The sequence below is a fragment of the Plectropomus leopardus genome, chromosome 6, assembly GCF_008729295.1.
Source record: "Plectropomus leopardus isolate mb chromosome 6, YSFRI_Pleo_2.0, whole genome shotgun sequence".
NCBI lineage: Eukaryota > Metazoa > Chordata > Actinopteri > Perciformes > Serranidae > Plectropomus > Plectropomus leopardus.
In genome coordinates, this window is record NC_056468.1 from 17,404,367 (window position 1) to 17,425,951 (window position 21,585).

Sequence of the window (21,585 nt, forward strand, 5' to 3'; positions counted from 1 at the left end):
GGGTATTTCTTTCTGGTGAGACTCAAAACGTATATGTACAATAATAAAAATTAATAGAAAAATGATTCAATAAATAAATAATTCTAATGATAAAGAAAGAAATTTTGATATACAATTCTAAATATGCAGGTTTATTTTGAAAATAAATAAATATGCATAGAAATAGGGACATAAATAAACTGGTTTGTTTTGTCATTTTTAAAGCCTAGATTTAGGCAATTTGGCAGTCGCCAGCTTGGTTTTTTGGAGCCAGAACTGACAGCCTGTCACTCAAGCCGCACTGCCCTTAAAAATGCATAACTAAAATGGAAACGGGTGAGTTATATACAGATTCACCCCCCTACAGTTGTCAGAAATGTTGAAAGATACCTAAGGATATCAAAACTGTTTTTTTTTGTACCAGACTTTAAACATGTTTATTAATGCTGTAAATTTTGGCATTTTACATGGGTGTCTATGTGGAGGTACTTTGTTTTGGAGCCAGCTTCAAGTGGCAATTAGAGGAACTGAAGTTTTTGGCACTTCCACATCAGCTTCATTTTTTAGCCTTGGAGATTGCTGCCTGGTCTTATCATGGATCTTACTCCTGCTGCCTCAACAATGCACCTCAGCTACAGTGCGCCCTGAATCCTATCAAATAAAAACAATGTTGGAAGCAATGAAAAAAACTAACAACAAATAGTCCAGGTTATGGCCCCAATAAGGGTAAAGTGAGTGAAACTATGCAGTGCATGGCATCTTTTTTGTTACAAACAAAGACAAAATATTGGGCCCTCCAGGTGTCTATCAGGTCTCATACAGCACACAGCTCCTCCATTAATCATAGTTTGACTTCTTTTATTTAATACAAAGCCCTAAATTGTCTTTATACCTTGTGCACTCCAGTTAATTGGCAAAGAAAGAAAGTATGAGGGTAAAAAAAACAGCTCTATGATGTTTTCCAGCTGTGTGGCCTTCTGCCAAAACAAGTCTTCAAGGCGCAAAACAGATTTTTTAAAACACACAAAATACACACACATAGAAGGAACAGTTTGCTTCACTGAGCTGGATACAAATTCACAAATACTTGCCTTTGTTGAACATGAAAATTCCCTTTTATAACTACACTGAATGATTTATTGTCTTTTACAGACTTGACATAAAGTAATGGTTTAAATTATGGCTTCAAGTTCTTTTCAGAGATCATTCCCATGACATACACAAAGAAATATACATCCGCATTTTATGTAATACAATATATCCAAACAAAGGAAAACATGAATGGGAGCCAGTGTACTGTTTCCAGAAGAACTGGAAAGACCTCTGGTGGTACAGAAGAGAGGCGACATGTAAAGTGTATTTAACTGTGTGAGTGTCCTGCCAGGGGTTGTGATTTAGAGGTTTTGCAGCTTGATATTTACAAAAGCAGCAAAGCAAAAATAATTTCTTAAATGTGATGCTGCTTGGTAGAACAGGATGAGGAGGAACAGATTCCTCTGATTTTTGTTATTTTTAGTGCTTGCTGTTTTTGGTTTGCTGCAAGATGATCTGTTGTGAAGACAATGGCCCTGAGTTTTTCAGCTTACTTGTGCAGCTTCATCTAAAGGACTTCATGGCTCCAAGGACAACAGCACGTAGCATCTGCTGCACATTGTTTGCATCATCTTTAGTATTGTATCATAAATACAAATATGCTTTCTCTTTGTTTTACTATTGTGTTTTTAATTTTTTTTTAATTAATTTGATCAAGGTGTGTATGGTGAACACTACAGAAGAAAGTGACTATTTATGTTTAATATTAATAGTATTAATTATTATAATGGTTAAAAAAAAAAACATTTATGTGTGTGTGTGTGTGTGTGTGTGTGTAGGGGAGTTTTTAATTAGTATTGCCTCTTTCTACTCTTTTTCAGACATTAAATACTGTTTACTGAATGTTTGCTTTGCTACTTACATATTATTTCTATCTATATTTTTATCATGCATGTTCAAAACAAAATTTTATCTAATGTCTTTGTATGTCAATAAAAATACAAAATAAAATCCAATATCTTCAGAAAACAACTTTTATTTATATATTATTCACATGTAGAGCAACACAGTTTCAAAAGCATCTGCAGCATTTCATCCCAGTGCAAAAACAAAGACCATCTGATTGGGTTTACTGCACATGTGGTACAATCCTCTCGCCCCATCACTGATTCAGCAACTTCTACCGAACCTGGTGCCTGAATGACATCAGCCATTCTTGTCTCTTAAAGCTTATTGCAACTGACTTCACATGAAAGTTAGAATTCATCTGATTCCTGGCAGCTGTAAAAAGTGTCAGTTTTTCATAATAAAATGGTATGAGCCACAATTAGGGATTAGGGGATATTATGAAATGCAGTATTCTTGACGTGTTATCTGACTGGATGAAACATGTGGCAATACTGTTGACAAACTCTAGGCGGATCTAAACTGAAATGACGTTTTTAAAAATCCAATACACTGTAAGCTACTTCTTCAAAGTCTAACAAACTCATTACAACTTGATCTTTTCTCCCAAGAAACCACGCCTTCAATATAATTGGTGTCTCTTGGTTTTTTTTAAACGGTTTTGATCAGAATCACTGTAATCAAGAGTGCGTCATCAACAGAGGGTTTGGCACAATGTAAACACAAGTAGCAAGATGACAACTTGCATCTGTTAGCTGTGAGCTTTTGTTCTGTTACTGAAGATATTTTTTTTTAATCCAAAGATCAGCATGGACCTGCTATTAATATGACCACTGCACTTTTTTTCCCAGTGATTTCTCCTTTTTTGTTTTGGTTCCAGCTTGGAACCAACTTTTCAGGTTCTGAACAAATTTCTATGTTGTGGAAATGCTCTGAAATTAGGTGTGGGAACCAGAGCGGAGCACGCTCCACATTGGTGAAAAAGGGGTAAAAGAGGACCTAACACTTACTGGGCTTTCCTCTGTCTCTTATATCTCACTTCTCCTGGCAGCTACTGCGACAAACCAGCAGGAGTCATTAGCAAAACAAGAAACAAATGACACTTTTACAGGTCCCCACACGTGGCAGAGAGGAGATAAATGTTGAAAGTTTTTACATATATATGAGACAAAGTGGCTTCAGAGGAATGATGACCAAGAACAGCAATGCATATCTCATGAGGATGTTTTGAGGCAATAAAAATGACAAAATCTACTGTATTTACTCAATTATCCTGAATGTCACAACAGTGATGGAGTGGATAAGTAAGGAGTACCACATTAAATAAAGCTTAGACTGAGTATACAATTGTATTTAAATAAAATCTTGTAACAAAAGATGGGAAACATTTTCAGACACACTCAATAAATAGCTTGGTTACTCCTAACTCTCAGGAGCAACATGACCAATTGACATTGGAGTAACTTTAAAACCTTCTGTATTTTGATTTGGCTGACAAACAGTGCACTGGACAGATTAGTCGTGCCCAATATAAATGTTCTTCTTACACTTTGTATCTTCAATATGCACATTAGCCCTTAAAACACAAACATTCATCTGCAAATGAACCTCCCTGGAGGGGTCTCGATCAAGAAATACAGTAAAAGTATTTGACCAAGACTCTTGATCAATTCTATGTATACATTTCATCTTTATACTCTATATACACAACACAAAGCAAATCCTAAAATGTTAAAAGTCAAGATGTGTGAAACAGTACATCCAAACTCGCAGGGGGGAATTGCTGTAGCATATTTACAATATAATTACAAGTTTACAAGCACACTGAGTTAAAGAGTGTTTACAGTGACTGCACTGCAGGCAAAAAACCTAAAATCAATCTTGGTGATCGGAGCTAAACTGGGCTTATGACTGGTGGAGAAAGAAAGAAATATTTGGCTCCACTGTGCACTGCCTGCTCTAACCTAAGACACATTGGTTGATTTAAACCTGCGCTGCTGTGCAGTACGCCATCTACTGTACACAGTGGGAAGGTTTCTCAGTACATTCAATTGATGCCAACAAAAGTTTGGTATTTTAAGCAATCCATCAATCAACCAACCCATCTTCTAGCCAAATCATGACTAATATAATAAATGCTTCAGGTTGCATGAGTAATTAGAGTTTCATGACACACAGTTAGTTTAATTCTAAGAATAGTTCCTTCTGAAGTACCAGCAATTTTAAATCCCTGACAGCTGCATCAACATATATCCGACGTTTGGAGAGAAAGTCCAGGACAGACTGACGGTACGTACATACACAGTAACGTTGACATTCATCATTCTTGCTCTTTTTGGAGTGGCCGTTAGACAGCTCATACAGTCAAGTGCCCGAGAGCAGGCCGAGTGAAAGGAGTGTGGATGAAGAATGATTGTCTGCTCAGGCATGAGGTTTAGATGAGAGCTGCAGAAGAGAGGTTTGGTCGACAGCATAAAGTGTGAGGAGTGTGTGTTTGCATCCGACTACTTCCTGTCAGACACACATCAGAGCCACCCTGAGCTTGCAAATACAACTCACAGGACCAATCCAGAGGATCTAACACCTTGTCCACCCAGGTAGAGCACAACTGCTGGCTTTGATGAGTACTCTGGCCTGGATAAAGGGAGTTAAGAGACAACGTCCTATAATAGTGCAAACGCTGCTGTTGTCTTGACGACACGCCCCTGTTGCCTGTCAGTGGGGCGGAGACTGAATGGAGCGTCTGTATTAGAGCCATTTCTGGAGCATGGGCAGGTTCTCGTTCATCCAGCGCCGGTTAAGCCTAATAGTTTCCAAGGCTTCCTGCACGCTTCTCATCTGAGAGCCACGCTCCTTCAGACTGGAGAAGAAGCCCTGAACCTGCACAACACACACACACACACACACACACAGTAAATATCTCTCCACAAACAATCTCACGACCCCCAAATATGCTGACGCATAAATGTATTCTATTGAAAAAAAAGTAGAACTATCATTGCCTTTTTGAAAGCGTCTGCCAATATGTCAAGTTGCACGTCACATCTATGTCTATCCACACTCATGGTAGCCATGACAGTAGACGATGTTTCGAATGTGGATGTTGCTGCAAAGAAGCTACAAATTCTAAAAGGTGGATGCTTTCCGCACATCTTCAACCCGACAGCACAAAAGATCTATACAGTCAGGACACCCAAGGTGTTTTAACATTGTTTCTGCAGAACAGTATATCACTGTGAAGCTGAGCTTTGACCTTTTGGATATAAAATATCATCACTTCATCATTTTACCCTGTTCAGACATTTGAAATTCTGTATAATTTGTGTATGAATTCTTGAATCACAGCCAAAAACATGGTTCGTGGGGTCACAGTGACCTTTGGCTGCTGAAATAATTTCATACTTGAGAGCATTTCCTAAAATTTGGCTCAGATGTCCATTTGGACTCAAGGCATTCTTGAGATATTGCGTTCACAAGAATGGGATGGAAGGACAGACACACAACCCGCAAACATAATCCCTTTTCATTAAAACCCACCTGATTGAGGTGTGCCTGTGTGGAGAACTGAGAGGTGACGGACTTGATGATTGTCTGGATGGCAAAGGAGCCAACAGGAAACCTACAGCCGAAAAAAACACAAAACACTGATGTTGCTTCGTTTTTTCATTTTCATGTGTAATAATTCTAAAATTTAAACTCAGCAATAACTTTTATGAAGCTGACAGGAACCACTTACTTCTCTATGAGGCAGTCCCAGTTCTCTTGTATGAAATCCCAGGCAAACAAGTAACCGGCAAAGCCTTTACACACAGTGCTGATGACCAACGGCAACTCCTGCGTCTGAATGAGATCCCCCTTCAGACCTGCCTTTAGAATCCTAAAAGGAGCGTAATAAAGAGTTCAAATGTTGCTCAGTGCATAAACAACACAGACACTATATTCACTTCCATACAGCATGAGAATAAATTGCTTATCAAGCCATCCCAATTTAATTTGATTCGATTCAGCTTTATTGTCATTTCACTATACGTTTGTGTGCACAGCAGAATGAGACAGCGTTTCTCAAGGATCTCAGGTGCAAGATACAAAAAGTAAATATCAACAGTAAACACTAAAAACATCCATGTTATCAATGAAAATAAACATAAAAAACAAGCACAGTCCTTAAAACAATATGGAAAAAATATAATAGTTGTAAAGGGCCCAGTACAGGTATATATACTGTGTATGGTTTTTTTTTTTAATCTTTTTTTGGTTTCAGGACAAACACAATAACATGAAAGACTCAAATACCAACGTAGAGTTAAAACAACCAAGATGAGTGAAACTATTCGAACTTAATACTTAACAGTAGTAACACATTTTATGTATCATACGATACAGCATGTGAAATTTAAACAAATATGAAATATTGAAGTAGGGAGAAATTTTTACCATAAAGGCTAAATTCTGGTGCAAACACACACACACACGCACACGCACACACACACACGCACACACACACAGACACATACACACAAACTCAAACACAAACACAAACACTTACCAGGCTATACTGCGTGCGTCCTGCGTGGATGCTAGGCCCTGTAGCATTTTTCGCTTCTCAGCATCATAGGTGGCATGTTGATACATGGTGAACAAAGTCTCCCAATCCTCATCTGATTGAGCAGCCACAGTGAATACAACTTGCTGCAGATCGCCTGGGATCCTAAAGAAAATGTATAAAAATATAAAGCTATTTTAGGAAAAAAGTACACAAAAATTCAGTTTACTGCCTACAACTCTAATGTCAGATCAATTCTATCAAGTCACATTCCACGTCCCTACGAAACATGATTTCTGCCTCTATAAAGATGTTTGCGCTGCTCCTCTCACCCTGCTGTAGCTCTTAATGTGACCCAGAAAAGAAACACAAAAATAAATTGTGAGCCATACGTACCGAAAGGTCCCATTGGACTCGACATACTGTTTGAACAGAGCTTTGGCTCGCTGAGTGCAGTTGTTCTCATTCAGACTACAGGCCGTCTCCAGCAGGGCGGAGCGCAGCTCCTGTTTAGACACACTCTCCTCCTCTTTCCATGTTTGATTTTCAATCAGAGAGCCAAACTGACTCCGAATATAAACCTGTCATATTTGAGGAAAAAACATGGATACATTAGTGCACAGAAACACTACACTCAGTTAAACAGTTCCCAAATTTTATGATTTTTTGACAGACTTGTGATTTCAGCTTGAATCCTAAATGTCCTGACACAACAAAAACTAACAACTAGGGCTTTATGGGCATTACTGGGCATTATTTTGATATTATAAGATATTTTGATATTAAACTAGATATTGTCTTAGATTTTAAATGATGTGAAATCCTAAGTGTTGTCTTCCCTGGTTTTAAAGACTGATTTATAATTAAGTGTAATTTTCTGAACCTGTCAAACTGTTCTAGATGTGATGTTATTTACCTTTACACACTTAGTCATTATATCCACATTATTGATGACTATTTATCAGAAATCTAATTGTATAAATATTTTTTGAAGTCAGCCCTACAATATCATCATAATACTGATACTGAAAGATTCAATTTTCTCCGTATCGTCGTGCCCTACCAGCAACTAAAACTCACCAATATCTTAACTTCTTAAATAAAGCCAGTCCTTCATGAAAATGTTTAAAGTTTCTCATTAATGAGACAGTTACACTGAAGAATATGTGTAATTTCAAGAGGATTTATTGAGGGCTGAAAAATATTAGTACGCATGTTGTGCTGCTGGGCTATTCATTTAAGCAGGTTTGTGTACTTTGGGAGCTTAAAATTTAAGGATTTTTGAGTGAAGTTCAAGAACTAAAAAGTGGTATATTTTGGTGTAAAACATGATGTTATTATTATCCAGGCTTAATATTTATTACTTTAACGTCACTGCCTTTATGTTACAGTTAAACACCTAAATATAACTCCTCATCAAAAGCATACTGACAAATTTCAACAATACAGATTAAATACTTTATACTCCACACACTGATTTTAAACACTTGTTTTCTTACAAACTTTTGAGGATTTTCAAGAATTAAGATATTGTGTGTATATCTTTATTCACAAAATGTGCTGTCATTAAATGTCTTAACTGTAATAAGTGTGTTAATGTGTGTGTGTGTGTGTGTGTGTGTGTGTGTGTGTGTGTGTGTGTGCGCATGTGCGCGTACCTTCATGCGGGCCACAAGAAGGTGCTCTTGTCTTTTGTCGAGCAGTTGGTAGATAACATTGAGCTGTAACAAGGCCTCTGTCACAGGAGAAGTCTCAGTTTCATTGGACATGTACTTCAACAGGTTGAGGACTTGTTGAAAGGACACACGTCCCAGTCTTTTAAAAATGTTCAGATAGTTAAGGAGAGAAAAGAAAGGCAGAGAATGAAAGCTGTTAAAAAATCAAACACAGGGCTTGAGAACTACTCCTCTACTTCAGGTTCTACTGTTACTGAATGCAACTATTTATGTTGTTGGCTGTACCTGGAGAGAGCAAAGATGTTGTGTATGAGCGAGGCACGGTCCTCATGTGAGAGAACATTGACATTGCTGGACAAAGCATCTGTAAGAGCAGCCCAGCCCTCGTCTCCGTAGTGGACAATGTAGAAACCCGTGTTTCTGTAGTTCAACTTCAGCCACTTCACACTTTCTGGAAGCTTAAGAGTCCCTGAAAACAGACACAAAAAGTCACCATCTGACACTGTACTCGAGATTTGAGACTCTTGACTTGATGTTTTCAGTAAAATTTTGTATTTTACCTGACTTGCTCTTCAAAGTGAACATTTGTCTGCACTCAGGGGCCAAACTACAGGTGTCATTTACGTACATCACTGGAATATTCCACAAGCTAAAGAGAGTACAAATTATAGGTGGGGTTATGATTTCTTTCTATTATTTCTGTTTGTGTGTGTGTGTGTGTGTGTGTGTGTGTGTGTGTGTGTGTGTGTGTGTGTGTGTGCGCGTGTGTGAGATTGAGAATGTCACCCACCTGGAAGTATGCGTGGCATTTTCAGTCGTGAGCAAGAAGTGCTCCTGCGTGAGGGTCACCTGATCTCCCTTGCGGCTTACAGTGACCAATGGGAAGCCTTTCTGTGATGTCCATGAGCTCATCATCTCTGACACATTCAGGTGCTGCGAAGAGACTTCGACCTGAGGACATTTAGAAAAATCTGTTCAGTCCAGTTTCATGTCAATTTTTTTTTCTGAAATGAAGTATATGAAGGTAATTTCAGCAGTGGTCTGAAACTTTGCAGGTTTATTCTGAAGATTTGAATTCCTGTAGACCAAACCCAAAGTGGATATAACAGAAGAAATATCAATGGATTATTTGGTTTTTAAGCCTTTATGATAAAAACTATCTACTGTCTGTACCTACAGACTCTGTGCTTCCCTACAAAGGGGAGTGAGCAAAAAGATCAACTCTCTTATAGGATCAATAAATTATAACATGATAAACTATTATTACAAGTCATTTACTGCGTTTTATGGAGCTCCTGACACGGTTCTCTATGATCACCTATCGTAAAGACAGAGCGCAATGTATCACACTCTGAATGCCACACCCACCAGAGAGGAAAACAACTGGCACTACGATATGCAACTTATGGATGAAATGCAAATAAAATGGCTGAAGCTAGCTAAAATATTAGATTTCAGCGTGTCAAAGGATTTTTGGCATCCTATGTCTCCCAGAGAGGGAAAGGTATGTTGATAAACTCAAGACTGTTGGCTTATCTCATTGTCCTTTCCCCTTAAACTTGGTAAACATCCACAACACTCGCTGTATAAAAAGAACATAAAACATCCTGAGAGACAGTTCTCACCCTGGACATCTACTGTTTGCACCTACACCCTCTGGGAGGTGTTACAGAACAATAAAAACACACAACCACACTAAGAAGCACTTTTTACTGTAGTGCTGTTGTGTGAATCAATCACACACAATCATGTATCACTGATTGAGAGCCACGTCACCCTACCACACTGCCCCCCTTCATACTGCATTATTTATTATTATTGTACCTATCTATTTTCAAATTATTCATTTATTTATGTATATTGTGCACCACAGGGAGTTTGCAATTTTGTTGTATGTTTGTTCATCAGTGATAACAGAGTTCTTCTTCTCCTTATCTTGGTTATCTTGGAGAAATGATCCCACTGAGTGGCCAAGAGTGAAACACTTTGCTGTCAAATCTTGATTGAATCACCCTGTATTATCATCATTTAACTTAACAAAGATCAAAACAAGGCCATGCAGAGCTTAGTTAACTTTAACCTCTACAGTTTTTCTTGGCCAAACTAGCAAATGCCTGCTGCACATGTAGTCATGGTGAGTGTCAGGATTCAACAGTTTACCCCTTTAGTCCTGCTGATGCCTAACAACCTGTATCCACTTTTGTTTTCTTAAAGGCTCAGTTTTCCGATTCGGCAGCTTATAAAAACTTAGATCTGAGTTCTCCTGTTGGTGGTGCATCCCACCGCAGCTTTTAGGCATTTTCATAGTGTTTACTGGCATACAGAAATAACAAGAAGGCACCTTCACACAATATAAAGTCTTTAGTCTGCTGTTGTGAACAGGATTACATTGCATGCTGTCTCTCTGTGATGCGATAAAAGTAATGAAATGCATTTAATGTCAGGGAGAGTATATTTTAGCCACATGGCTGGCTGACAATTTACACAGGGAAGGTACACATTGAATGTAGCCAAAGTGATTAGTATCTTATCTCTCTACTGTGCTGTCAATAGTACCCAAAAGAGGCACACACCTGTGTAAGGCTGTTCCAGAGGTCATCAGTGTCCGTGTTTGATCCACTGAACTGTTTTAGGTACTGAATGATACCCTTTCTGAACTGTTGTTCCTCTGGTAGGGAGGCGTTCAGCATCAAGAGAATTGAAGCACCCTGGAAGACAGACGCACATGCACAGTATTGTGTTAAGATAAAAGAGCACCATCTACAGTTATAACTTATGGCGTGTTTCAACCAGCAGGTCGAACTGCTGTCCTAACCATGACAAGTTTTTCATAAATTAGTAAACTACAACCGTAAAATGAAAAGATGTTTTGTAGCCTCTTGCAATAGCTGTAGGCTGAGAAAATAATTCAATTTACTGGGCTGACTGCAGGCAAATTTCACGGTGGGATGTTTACTTGTAATGTTACTTAATGCATGAGAAGACGACGTGACTTCATCAACACATCTTCAATTTCAACATAGGAACTTTGACCACTCCATCTGTTTTTATTCCCTTTAATAATGAGTGGATCTTCAAGTGTTTAAAAATTGTGACCAAATTATGTGAACTGCATATATTCTAATCATCACCTGGAGGAAAAAAATGTGTCAGAACTTCATTCAGTTTGCACAGGCAGCACTAAACACCCGCTCTTGCCTGCACTACAATGACCTCACAACAATGCCGCCCGCATGTAAGAGCACTATCTGCGGTGAAAAGGCTATACATATCTAGGGTTTAGGTACCTGCTTGGTGTTAATTTTGGTTCCTTAGGTACTATAGTAAAAGCTTTTTAAGGACACGCAGCTTAAGTGTGAGGCCCAGTAGAGGAATTTCTCTCAGAGATGAAAGTTCCCTGAATTAATTACCATTGCATGTATTTATCTAGGTATATATCATTTCAAAAATTGTACCTTCTCATAGGAGACGGAGTCAAACATCTCTTCCACCTGTTCCGGCTTATTGACCTCAGTCGACACAGCGTGGGAGGAGTTTAGTGCATCTTTGTCCAGTGCTCTGAAGCGTACTGCCAGGAACAAATTACCCTGAAAACAAACACAGGATTTACAGACTTGAGGCACACAGCTTCATCTGCTTCGAGATATGTGAGGCAGATGTGTGAACTTACAATGTCCAGCTTGGGCAACACTGTCTGCAGGGACATGTACTGCATGTAAGTGGCAAAGCCTTCGTTGAGCCACAGGTCATTCCACCAGCTCATCGTTACCAAGTTCCCAAACCACTGCAACACAAGATCAGAGACAGATTAGGTCATCACTGTAGCATATTCACTTAATCTGCTGCTTTTTCAAACACACAGGCAAACTACCTGATGAGCGAGCTCATGTGCTACGACAGAGGCAACGGCTTGTTTTTCCAGAGGTGAGGACTGTTTGCCCACCAGCAGGCTGGTTTCCCTGAAAGTGATGAGTCCCCAGTTCTCCATGGCTCCTGCCAGGAAGTCTGGGATGGCCACCAAGTCTGGGAAAAGAGAAAGGGTGTATATTAAGGTGCGTAAAGAGGGGAGAAAAGAGATCAGTTGGAGAGGGAAATAATGTGCAAGTGCCTGTGTATACTCACCTAGTTTGTTGAGGGGGTAGTTAATATCAAAGAAGTGATTGTAGAACTCCAGCAGTTTGGAGGCTGTGTCCAACGCATAGTCAGTGTGCTCCCTCTTCTCTGGCACAGAGTACACAGACACCTAAAACACACAGATACAGATCGTTTATCAGCAAAAACACAACCTCTACGAATACCAAACAAAAAAAAACTTTAGACCTACCAGAGTTTCTGAGACATTTCTGCTGATCGGGGTGAAATTAGCGACAATGAAAGCCACCAGATACGTGCTCATGTTGACACTGGTCTTTTCAAACTCATCCTGCACGAGGCCATTGGAAAGTGGTGTGCTTTTAGCCTGAAACACAAAGTGTCAAGACAAGATTAGTACCAACTAATATATACAGCTCTGCAAGCACCCCAAAAAATGAGGGTCTATTAAGTTTAATTGTGCCCAGTGGGAACAAGAATGACACAAGACTTCCTCAAGACAAGAAGTGACATAAAATACAGAGTGAGTGAAATTACATTGCATTGTACTTTTAATTTTATCCATCTTTGTTACACGCTTGCCATTATTAGTGCATTTACATGCATTTATTAGTGTTAGCTGCAGTTGACAATGTGCTGGGGAGAAAAGAGTGAAGGCTGTGCAAACTGACAAAGACAATCTATTTTAGGTCATAAACCCAACATTTTGCTGGTGAACTAGTGTTGTCTCGATACTGGAATTTAATAGAACTTTGGCACAAAACCTTGAAAAATATCAACATCACAGAGAAAAAAAATTTCTTTTTAGTAAAAGATGAATATAACATGGCTATAACAGGACATATGCGACTTTTCTTTTCTTGGTCAGTAGCAGAAAACAGCAGAATGACTGCGGTAACATTAACAATAAGAGAGTTGAGAGAAAGCGCAGCAGATACCGATGGACCAATACTACAGAAAATGAGACCTGAAACCGTTTCAAACATTCAGAATCAATATGTATTGATTCATCAATATTTTTGAAGGTGCTATGGTGAACATCCCAGATTCTATGTCATTCATTATAGTGCCATTCTAATGCTAATAAAACTCACGTTGTAAAGATACAATATTTTACAGATTCTTTGGAATACAATATTTGCTGATAACACAAAGTCTCCAATTATACGATTTCGATTTGATTCAATTCAGTAGCCCACAATCGATATGAGACAATATCAATGATAATCCTCATCATTTTGTCTCGGCTGCTTGCCATGGTTTACCTGGCACTTGGCCACTAGCACTGTTTGAATGTTTAGGGGGGTGCTTGGACAGAAAAGGTGACACAGATGTGTCATGGGAACTTTAAAAATAAAGTTGTATTTTAAAGATGGTGATTCACATTGATGTTTTCACTTTATATTGATGGTACTGGATCCTTTATCATTGAATAGATATATCGATCCAGATCAACATATTGTTACACCCTACTAGTAACCACAGGCATCACACTATGTCTGCAAATTAACATATATATAACAATTAAGCTAACCCCGTAATGCTGAGAACAGAAACTAATAAACTAAATTAATATTAGTCAAAAATTATTTGATGTTGATGTAAAGTTTTGGTATTTTCAGAAAGATTCTAAAGTCATTTAGCACATTATGTGGAGTGTTTTAACACGTCTTGCCATACTTTAAAAACATTAACCAGGATTAAATTCATGTTACAGTACCTGAGGCATGTTGGAAAGAGTCATGTAGTCTGGTTTTCTGTTGATTTTAATCAAGAAGGTGGCTTTGAAAGCCGGCTCATCAAAGCAAGGAAAGGCCTTCCTTGCTGACAGTGGCTCAAACTGGGTTGCAGCTAAGACCCTGGTGAGGGAGATGAGTATGATCATGCTGAAATAACAATTTCCACACATTTTCATGAACAAAATTTTAAAACATTTCCAAGACTTTTCAAGGACCCATAATAAAAAATGTTTTTCTTGCCCCACTTGTTCTGCATTTTTGAAACATATCAGAACCAAACACTATTAAAACATAATTTCAACTAGCTGGCATACATGAGGGGAGAGACAGAATGCAGGGGGGAAATGTACGTGATGATAAACCAAATGTCATGCCTCAAAGCACATTAGAGCTACGTTATTGACAGAAAATAAATCTGCCAGCACGTTACATTATTTAGAAAGTTATTCACAGAAGATTTCTGTAACAGTTTTATTACACACAACAAAATTCTGTAACTTTTCCAGCATTTTAATGATTTTTACTAATTCTACGACCCTTTCCAGGCCTAGAAAAATATGATTGGGAAATTCCATAATTTTTATAGGTTTTCCTTTACTGTTGGAACTCTGTGTAAAATCAATAAGACAGCCTCCAATTTCAGTTTGTAATTGACATTTTTACAGCATTGCTTAGTTTGTCTGATCATGAGTTGTGCCAAAGGTCACAGGCTTAGCTGTGACAGACATTCGATCCTGTCAGTACGGGTTTTTTATTAAGTCCTTATTCTGCAGCACATCTTTTAGTTCTGGTGAAGTACTTACAGCACAACCATTCAGTCAAGTGTACCTTTTGACTCCGTCTTTATCCGTGTATGAGCTGTTGTAGAAACCATCATAGGTATGTGAGAGGTTGGCAGAGTAATCCAAGGTCAAAACACAATACTGGCCTGCCTTCAGCTCCTCAGGGAACTGCACAGCTATCTGCTGTCTGGGTTTGTACTCCAGTACAGTTACATCGCTGTCCTTCCCATCACCCAGCTGGAGGAGAGGAAGAATTTAGTTAAGAGCCAGCAGACAACATAAGAAAAGCAAAAAGTTCGAATCAATTATTATGTGAAGGCACAAATAAAATCTTTGTTTAAAGTTATGAACATTTAGTCTGGCAGTCTTTGGACATCACAGAATGAGAACTTAATGATATATTACACGGTCATTATTACACACAGTCATCCACACACAAACCCTTTTCAATCCAACCTTGAAGGTAGCTTTGGTGATGTTGAGATTAGCACTGTGCAGCACGATGATCTTGGTGTTGTGACGTGCAAACATGCTGATGATAGTGCGGCCGGTGAAGGTCATCTTGTCGAGGTCAGGGTTCAGGGTGAGGTCATAGCTTAGAGGGTGTATACTGCGAGGCAGCCGCAGCTGTGCCCATGGAAATGGTTTGCCATTTGTGGAGAGAGGGTAGACTGGCTCCAGGGGAGAGGTCGTGTTGGTCTTGGGACAACCCGTCTGCAGAGGGATGGAGCGTTGGGGTCAGCCAGGAAAAGTAAAAAGGGAAATAATCTGACATAGTTATGACCACCAATCATGTTTTGATATATACACATGGTCACAAAAGCTACCTAAACAAAAGTCTCTTACCCTGGTAAAGGTGCATCCAGGTAAGAAGTACAGTACCATGGTCATAGAGACCACTATCACCAGAAATAACACGCACACAACCATGGTGCGAGCTGAGGGCCGTGAACATGACCTGAAACCAGAAGAGTTTAACATTACTTACTCTGACTGTGTGATATTTGAAAACACCTTATGATATTCATTCTGGGAACTCAATTACAGTACAACAAGGCAGGGCAGTACTATTATATTAAACAATTATTTTTGTCTAATACTGTGATGGCATTTCATGCTTACATTTGTTGCTCTGAAACTAACACTAGAAGGTTTCCTGAATGGTAACATTATTACAGATGTTTTGATCTTCTCATATTTATACCTTTAAATTAAACTTTGGCATCTTACTTAACATAGATTTGCTTCTCTACTCTGCAGCTGTAATCACAATGTTTCCCACAGGACAGGAAGAATTTATCTGAAAAATCTAAGTGCAACCTAAACCACCACCACTTGTTTTATGATTCTATGTTACTCTTTGTCAAACATGAGGTCATGCTTAAAGGAGATTTTTATTAAACCCACAGAGATTACCCATGCTGCTGTGCTTGATGGTATGAGTTTATCATGTCCATCTTATAGATACTGGCTCAGTGGGGGCTTTAACATCTCAAAAGGCATTACATTAAGTATTGTTATATGAAAATAAATCAAAGCAGAACCACTGGTTCTTTTATTCTGAGGCACTGGGCTCATGTTTTTGCTGTAAACTTGAAGCAACAATAATATGTTAGCAGACAGTGGAAAGCTTAACTGTTTCAGCAGCGCAGTTAAATGTGAGGATTTATTCACTGTGAGCCAGAAACAAACTTGCAGCTCTCCACTTTATACAATTACAAGATTTTCTAGTGATACTGGGGCTCTGTGGTCACAAATTACAACTAAATGGTCCCTGTCTGGAGCCCTGCAGATACAAAAACACATGCCTCGCTTGTCACACTCGCCCAGCGGAGAGTGGTCGGGGGGTCTGGAAGGGTTAGGGTTTGCATGTGATATATCATGTTCAAATCTTTTTTTTCTTTTAAAAATTACGTGACAAATTATACGCAATGTTCGTAATATAGTCATTTTAAACATAACACACGGAAAAAGTTGCGATGCATCAAGTATTATTGATATATTGCCCACTTCTAGTATATCACTGGGCGCTTTGCATTTAACAAGCAATTACATGCCACACAGTTTTGAGACAAATATGCAGCAACTTGGCATACCTCGATTTTTTATGCCATAATACCGCACAGCATCCCAAATGATGACCTTTTCAGTGCATTACCTGGGTGGAGCCTGTCTGGTGTAAGGGGAAGAGTTGGATCTGTGAGCAGAGCTACGGTTCATGAAGGACATGCCAAGCAGACGGGCTGAAGATTCACAGTCCTCCTCATCCTCGTCCATGTCATTCTCTCCAAGGCCTCGCACAAGCAGCCGTGAGCTACGAGGCTCATACACCACCTCATCTGGGTCAAGAGCAGGAAACGTCTGCAGAGAGCAAGTACAGTACACTCTGTTATTCTGCAGCTGAGCAGTGCTGTGTATCCCACATAATGTTAGTAACTAGATTGCCTTCCCAGGTAAATTAATTAGCACAGGGTAAGATGTTGTATGTGGAGGCTGTGAGGAGAGCGAGGGCAGAGACAGGAATAATGGGGGAAAAAATGACAGAAAGGGTCTGTCAACAAAGGGCACAGACGACAGGTAAATCATAATGAGTGGTAGGGTCTTTTTTTTTAAATAAGGATCACAGTCAATACAGAAATAAACATCTGAGCAATAAGAGATGCAAAGGGAGATTCAATTTAGCAGAAGGTTGTTGGGGGTCAGACAGTGAGGGAGGAGAGAAGTAATGGGGGCTGGGGGATGGACTTAAGGTTCTATAAGACTTTGCTCTTGAGGCTTTATGATACAGTAAATGGGTCTCTTTAGCTCTGAAGAAAAGGATACAGCATTGTAGTCATGCTAACATAAAGTTCCTTTGTATTCTTACAATTCTGACCATAGATATCAGTAGGTGCTGCAAACAGATCTAAAAAAAAAAATGACCTGAGCAAAGATGTACTGAACTGAAAGTGTGCAAATGAGCATCACTGGCTACCCACAAGTGTCAACTGCCATTGAATTAACTGATCTTATTTATATTGCCCCCAATCGGTCCAAGATATAAGATTACAGATGAAAGCACTTGTTCAGAGTGGTGCAAATATGCATGCTGATTTATGCTAAGTATTGAGCAAGGCCAGTCCTCAAGATGAAGGCGCGCATAACATGCACAGCATAAGACGACATACTGGAAATGCAGCTGAGTCTTTGGCCAAATCCACAACATCAGGCTCCTCTTCAAACATGCTGTTCTCAATCATGTTCCTGGGCAGGTTAGCTCTCTCTGCAACACAGGGAGGAAGAGAAATCAGATAGAGGATTCAAAAAAAGAGGAAATGAGAGAGGTAACACAGAGAGGGGAAACAGAACCTACATGCTTATATACTGAAATGAACACACACACAAACAACCCTGTATGTTTAATAAATGTACTGTGATATTTGGAGTTTCAGAGTTTTCCCCGGGAGAGTTGTGGCAACAAGCCATTTTTTAACACAAAGGCTTGTCATTGGTGTAATCTCATATGCAGGCAACATGAAACCTTGAATGACAAAGCTCTGTCTGAGTTTCTTCAGTTTCCTGTTGGTAAACCTACAACAGCATTTCCTTCCTGGTACTCTGATCTATACAGAAAGGGTTCATCAGTCTGCTGAGATAGATACTCTAAAGCACTGGTACAACAAAATTTGCTCAAGCAGAAATCGCTGCATTTCTTTCACATTACATTCATTCAACTGGAAAAATTAATAAGTCAACTGATTGTGTGCCCTAAATAAATATTCATCATCTGGCCATGTCACATACTACTGCAGTTTACCAAAAATTGCTTTCGCACAAAGTAACTTGCATCTTCAGCACCGTGACAAGAGCTATGCCTTGTCTTACAAAAATCCACGTGATTTTGTGGCAGGCAGATTCTCGCCTCAATAATTCTCAGTAATTCTTGAAACAATTAGAGGCATGTTCAACTTCCTAATTTAATAATAACGAAAGTAGTAAAACACTAAGCAATGCAAGTTTCCCATTTTGCCTCACGTTCCATTCATGCTTTTACAAGCTTAAGACAATACATTTTCAGTCTCAGTTGGTGATGGACTAGACTGGAAAGCACAGAAAGCAAACACTTACTGAATACGCAGTATTCATACAGAAACAATGGCAACAAACAAAGGTGAGCGCCTCAGCTTCACAAAAGGAAGACAAGAGTCCTGAAATGCATGAAGTAAATTTAGCTCCTTGTCTGTCCTTTACAGTGCTTCTGATAACAACACTGTACGGGCTGCCACTATGTCCCTGTGTGGACACTGCTGTGGTATGAATGCCTATTTATAGGTTAGGAGCTAAGTAGTAGGTAATGTCTAATGTGCAGAGGAGGATATGATAAATATAAGACCCAGACAAAACACATTAAACTCTATTAATAATGATGACTGTCCTATCTGCACTTAATAGTTGTTGTTCTGTTCAATTCAGTTCAATTTTATTTATAAAGCCCATTATCACAAAACACAGCTTGCCTCAGAGGGCTTTACTGCACACGAAATCCCTCTGCCCTAAAACCCTCACATCGTCTACTGTGAAAGTTATTTCAAATCAGCAAAAACACTCAGATGAGAGAAGCAGTTGATGTGATGTTAACATCCAGACTACAATTAGAAAACAGGCTGGACAAATGTGAGCAACCAACAAATCCTGCACTTTCATCAGGCTGTTTCAGTCTATGCAAATAAAGCAGCAGAGCATGTCCGTCTGCAGATTACACTCTTCCTGTTAAATCAAAACATCTATCAACACAACCTTAGAGTCATAGAAATATAGTTATGTTCCTGAAGTGGCAGGTGTGTCCACTAATTCAGCCCAGGTAAGAACTGGCAGCAGATACACCACATTGATGTGAAGTACTAAGTCTCAATACTGTTATTATTTGCCTAAAAACATAAAGGAAGGAGGTTTCTGCTTCATTATTATCTGATCAGAAGATGATAGTGAAATGTGACTTTGGGCCTTTCCTGTGAAAGGAGAAAAAACAGAAGTGCAACTGCTGTGATTTGGTGATTGATTCTTCCAAGCTGATACCAACCTCTAATAAAAAAAACATCTACTGAGGTAAATGTAGTGTGTGCACTGGTCTTTTTGTTTGTTTTAATAAAGCCATGGACACCCTGGGACTATAGTAGAGGTTATAAAGTAGCTGGTTGCCCGGGCTGAGCTGTGCATGACTTATCAGCTTTTCACACTAAGACAAAACAGAGCTATTATCAAACCAACAGGCAAAGTGGGCAAACACTGCTGCTGTGTTTAGAAAGACAAGTGGCATACTATGCTTACGTCAAGACAGCCTTGTTTAATCTGTTGAAAAGCTGTTATTAGCTTTGAGCAGATGAAATAAAACCATACACGATAAACAGCAAGGTTCCCAGTCAGCACCTCCTGCGCACAGTCATGAGCAGTAAAATGTTATCATGCCACTGCAGGACTGTCAACACTTAGCTTCTGAGAATCCCTCAACTGTTACAAAGAAACCAGTCACTCAGAAAATATAAAGCTTTGGCTTGTCTAAAGTCAAACCCACCCCTCTAAACATGTGTCCTCGGGTGAATGTCACTCCTAGTGAGCTTTCAGCTAATAGTTACTAGCTGGCCTGCTGCTGTTAGCTTGCTGTTACTGTAAACACCATCTCCTTTCCTTACCTGTGCTGTTACTGTCAAACGGATCCATGGTGGGATATCTCAAACAGCTCCTCGCGTCCAAAACAAGGAAACGCGTTCACAGCAGCTCGACAGACGTGGTGTTTTTCTAGCTGGCGACGACCCACCGCAGGCTATCAGACGCTCACAACAAACTGCAGCCTCTCCTCACGGTTGTAACGTTAGCTACGTAGTAGCTAGCTTGGGACTAGCCAACTTCTGACAATTCCAACTGACGGAAAGACATTCAGTTAGCTAACGTTAGCTGATTTCCACAACTTTATCGCCCATAGCTGTCTGGTACACTAAAATGTGAATGCTGTGGGGTTGTTTGAAAACTCGAACTTTACGCTAAAATCGTGTAAATTCTTATGAAATCAAGTCTTACTCTCAACATGCTCGCCAAACTAAACCAACGGACAAATGACACTTTGCTTCCTACCCGACCAGTTGTTGACAACCTCCCATCAACCTACAATGCTGACATCCTATTGGATGTCACAGTCAGGGGGCAGGGCCAGGATGTATGACGCGCAGACCAACACACACGCACACACACACACACACACACACACGCACACTCTTTTTGACTATACTTGTGAGTACACTGTATGTCTTTACAATTTGACGTGCAAGTTAATCCTTTGAAACTTGAACAAATTGGCTTAATTTGTTGCAAAACCATGGAAAGAAGGCAATGAGCAATTTAAAACTTTAGTCTAAATCTACTAAATTTGTGATGCATTTGTTACAGAGTTGGTCATAGCCTTTTCCCCATGTTTTTAGAGAAAATCGCACCAATTTGCTCACGGTTTAAGATAGCAATACTGGTATCTGAAAGCAGCACAAGAAAAGTGATCTTAAGCAGAGTTTCAAATAGTTAAACTCATTTTCAAATAATTTTCTTGTTTCCTTTTCATAATTTCTTGCAATTAGCTGGCATCTCTTGCCAAGTTGCCCTTTTCTCTCCTGTTTTTTTTTGTAAGAAATCAAACCTCTTTGCTTAGGTTTCACATATTTAAATGCTTACGAAAAATATGAATGCAGCACAAGTAAACTGAAATGGATCCATATTTCAGAGGGTTAAACATAACTCCAACCGACATATGTTTAACCTCAACCCTTACTCTGAGCTTATCGAATTTACAGTTCGTACTTTAACACTAAAAC

General features: G+C 39.3%; 1 protein-coding gene across 2 annotated transcripts; it reads right to left on the reverse strand.

The window, feature by feature from the left end:
• Nucleotides 1-2,031: 2,031 nt before the first annotated feature.
• LOC121944168 (leucyl/cystinyl aminopeptidase) lies at nucleotides 2,032-20,835 on the reverse strand. Of its 2 annotated transcripts, XM_042487871.1 has the most exons (22): nucleotides 20,419-20,835; nucleotides 17,917-18,011; nucleotides 16,908-17,110; nucleotides 15,596-15,707; nucleotides 15,206-15,463; nucleotides 14,796-14,986; nucleotides 13,949-14,087; nucleotides 12,461-12,595; nucleotides 12,259-12,379; nucleotides 12,008-12,159; nucleotides 11,807-11,920; nucleotides 11,592-11,723; nucleotides 10,710-10,844; nucleotides 8,927-9,087; nucleotides 8,697-8,785; nucleotides 8,422-8,605; nucleotides 8,119-8,275; nucleotides 6,857-7,041; nucleotides 6,464-6,625; nucleotides 5,654-5,794; nucleotides 5,455-5,536; nucleotides 2,032-4,797 (listed from the first exon to the last, which is right to left on the reverse strand). In XM_042487871.1, exons 1-22 carry the CDS (start codon nucleotides 20,444-20,446, stop codon nucleotides 4,666-4,668), a joined length of 3,108 nt encoding a protein of 1,035 aa, XP_042343805.1. In that variant the 5' UTR covers nucleotides 20,447-20,835; the 3' UTR covers nucleotides 2,032-4,665. The 2 variants fall into 2 exon arrangements, with proteins under 2 accessions (XP_042343805.1, XP_042343804.1); XM_042487870.1 differs by having other exon boundaries at nucleotides 12,008-12,379.
• Nucleotides 20,836-21,585: the final 750 nt, after the last annotated feature.

What these genes read in the sequence shown, in the direction of transcription:
- LOC121944168 (XM_042487870.1), bottom strand. Translation starts at nt 20,446, where the DNA reads ATGGATCCGTTTGACAGTAACAGCACAG. An exon ending in CTCTTTCCAACATGCCTCAG is followed by an intron (nt 12,596 to 13,948) that starts GTACTGTAACAT and finishes TTTGTGTTTCAG; the next exon opens with GCTAAAAGCACACCACTTTC. An exon ending in GAAATGTCTCAGAAACTCTG is followed by an intron (nt 12,380 to 12,460) that starts GTAGGTCTAAAG and finishes TGTGTGTTTTAG; the next exon opens with GTGTCTGTGTACTCTGTGCC.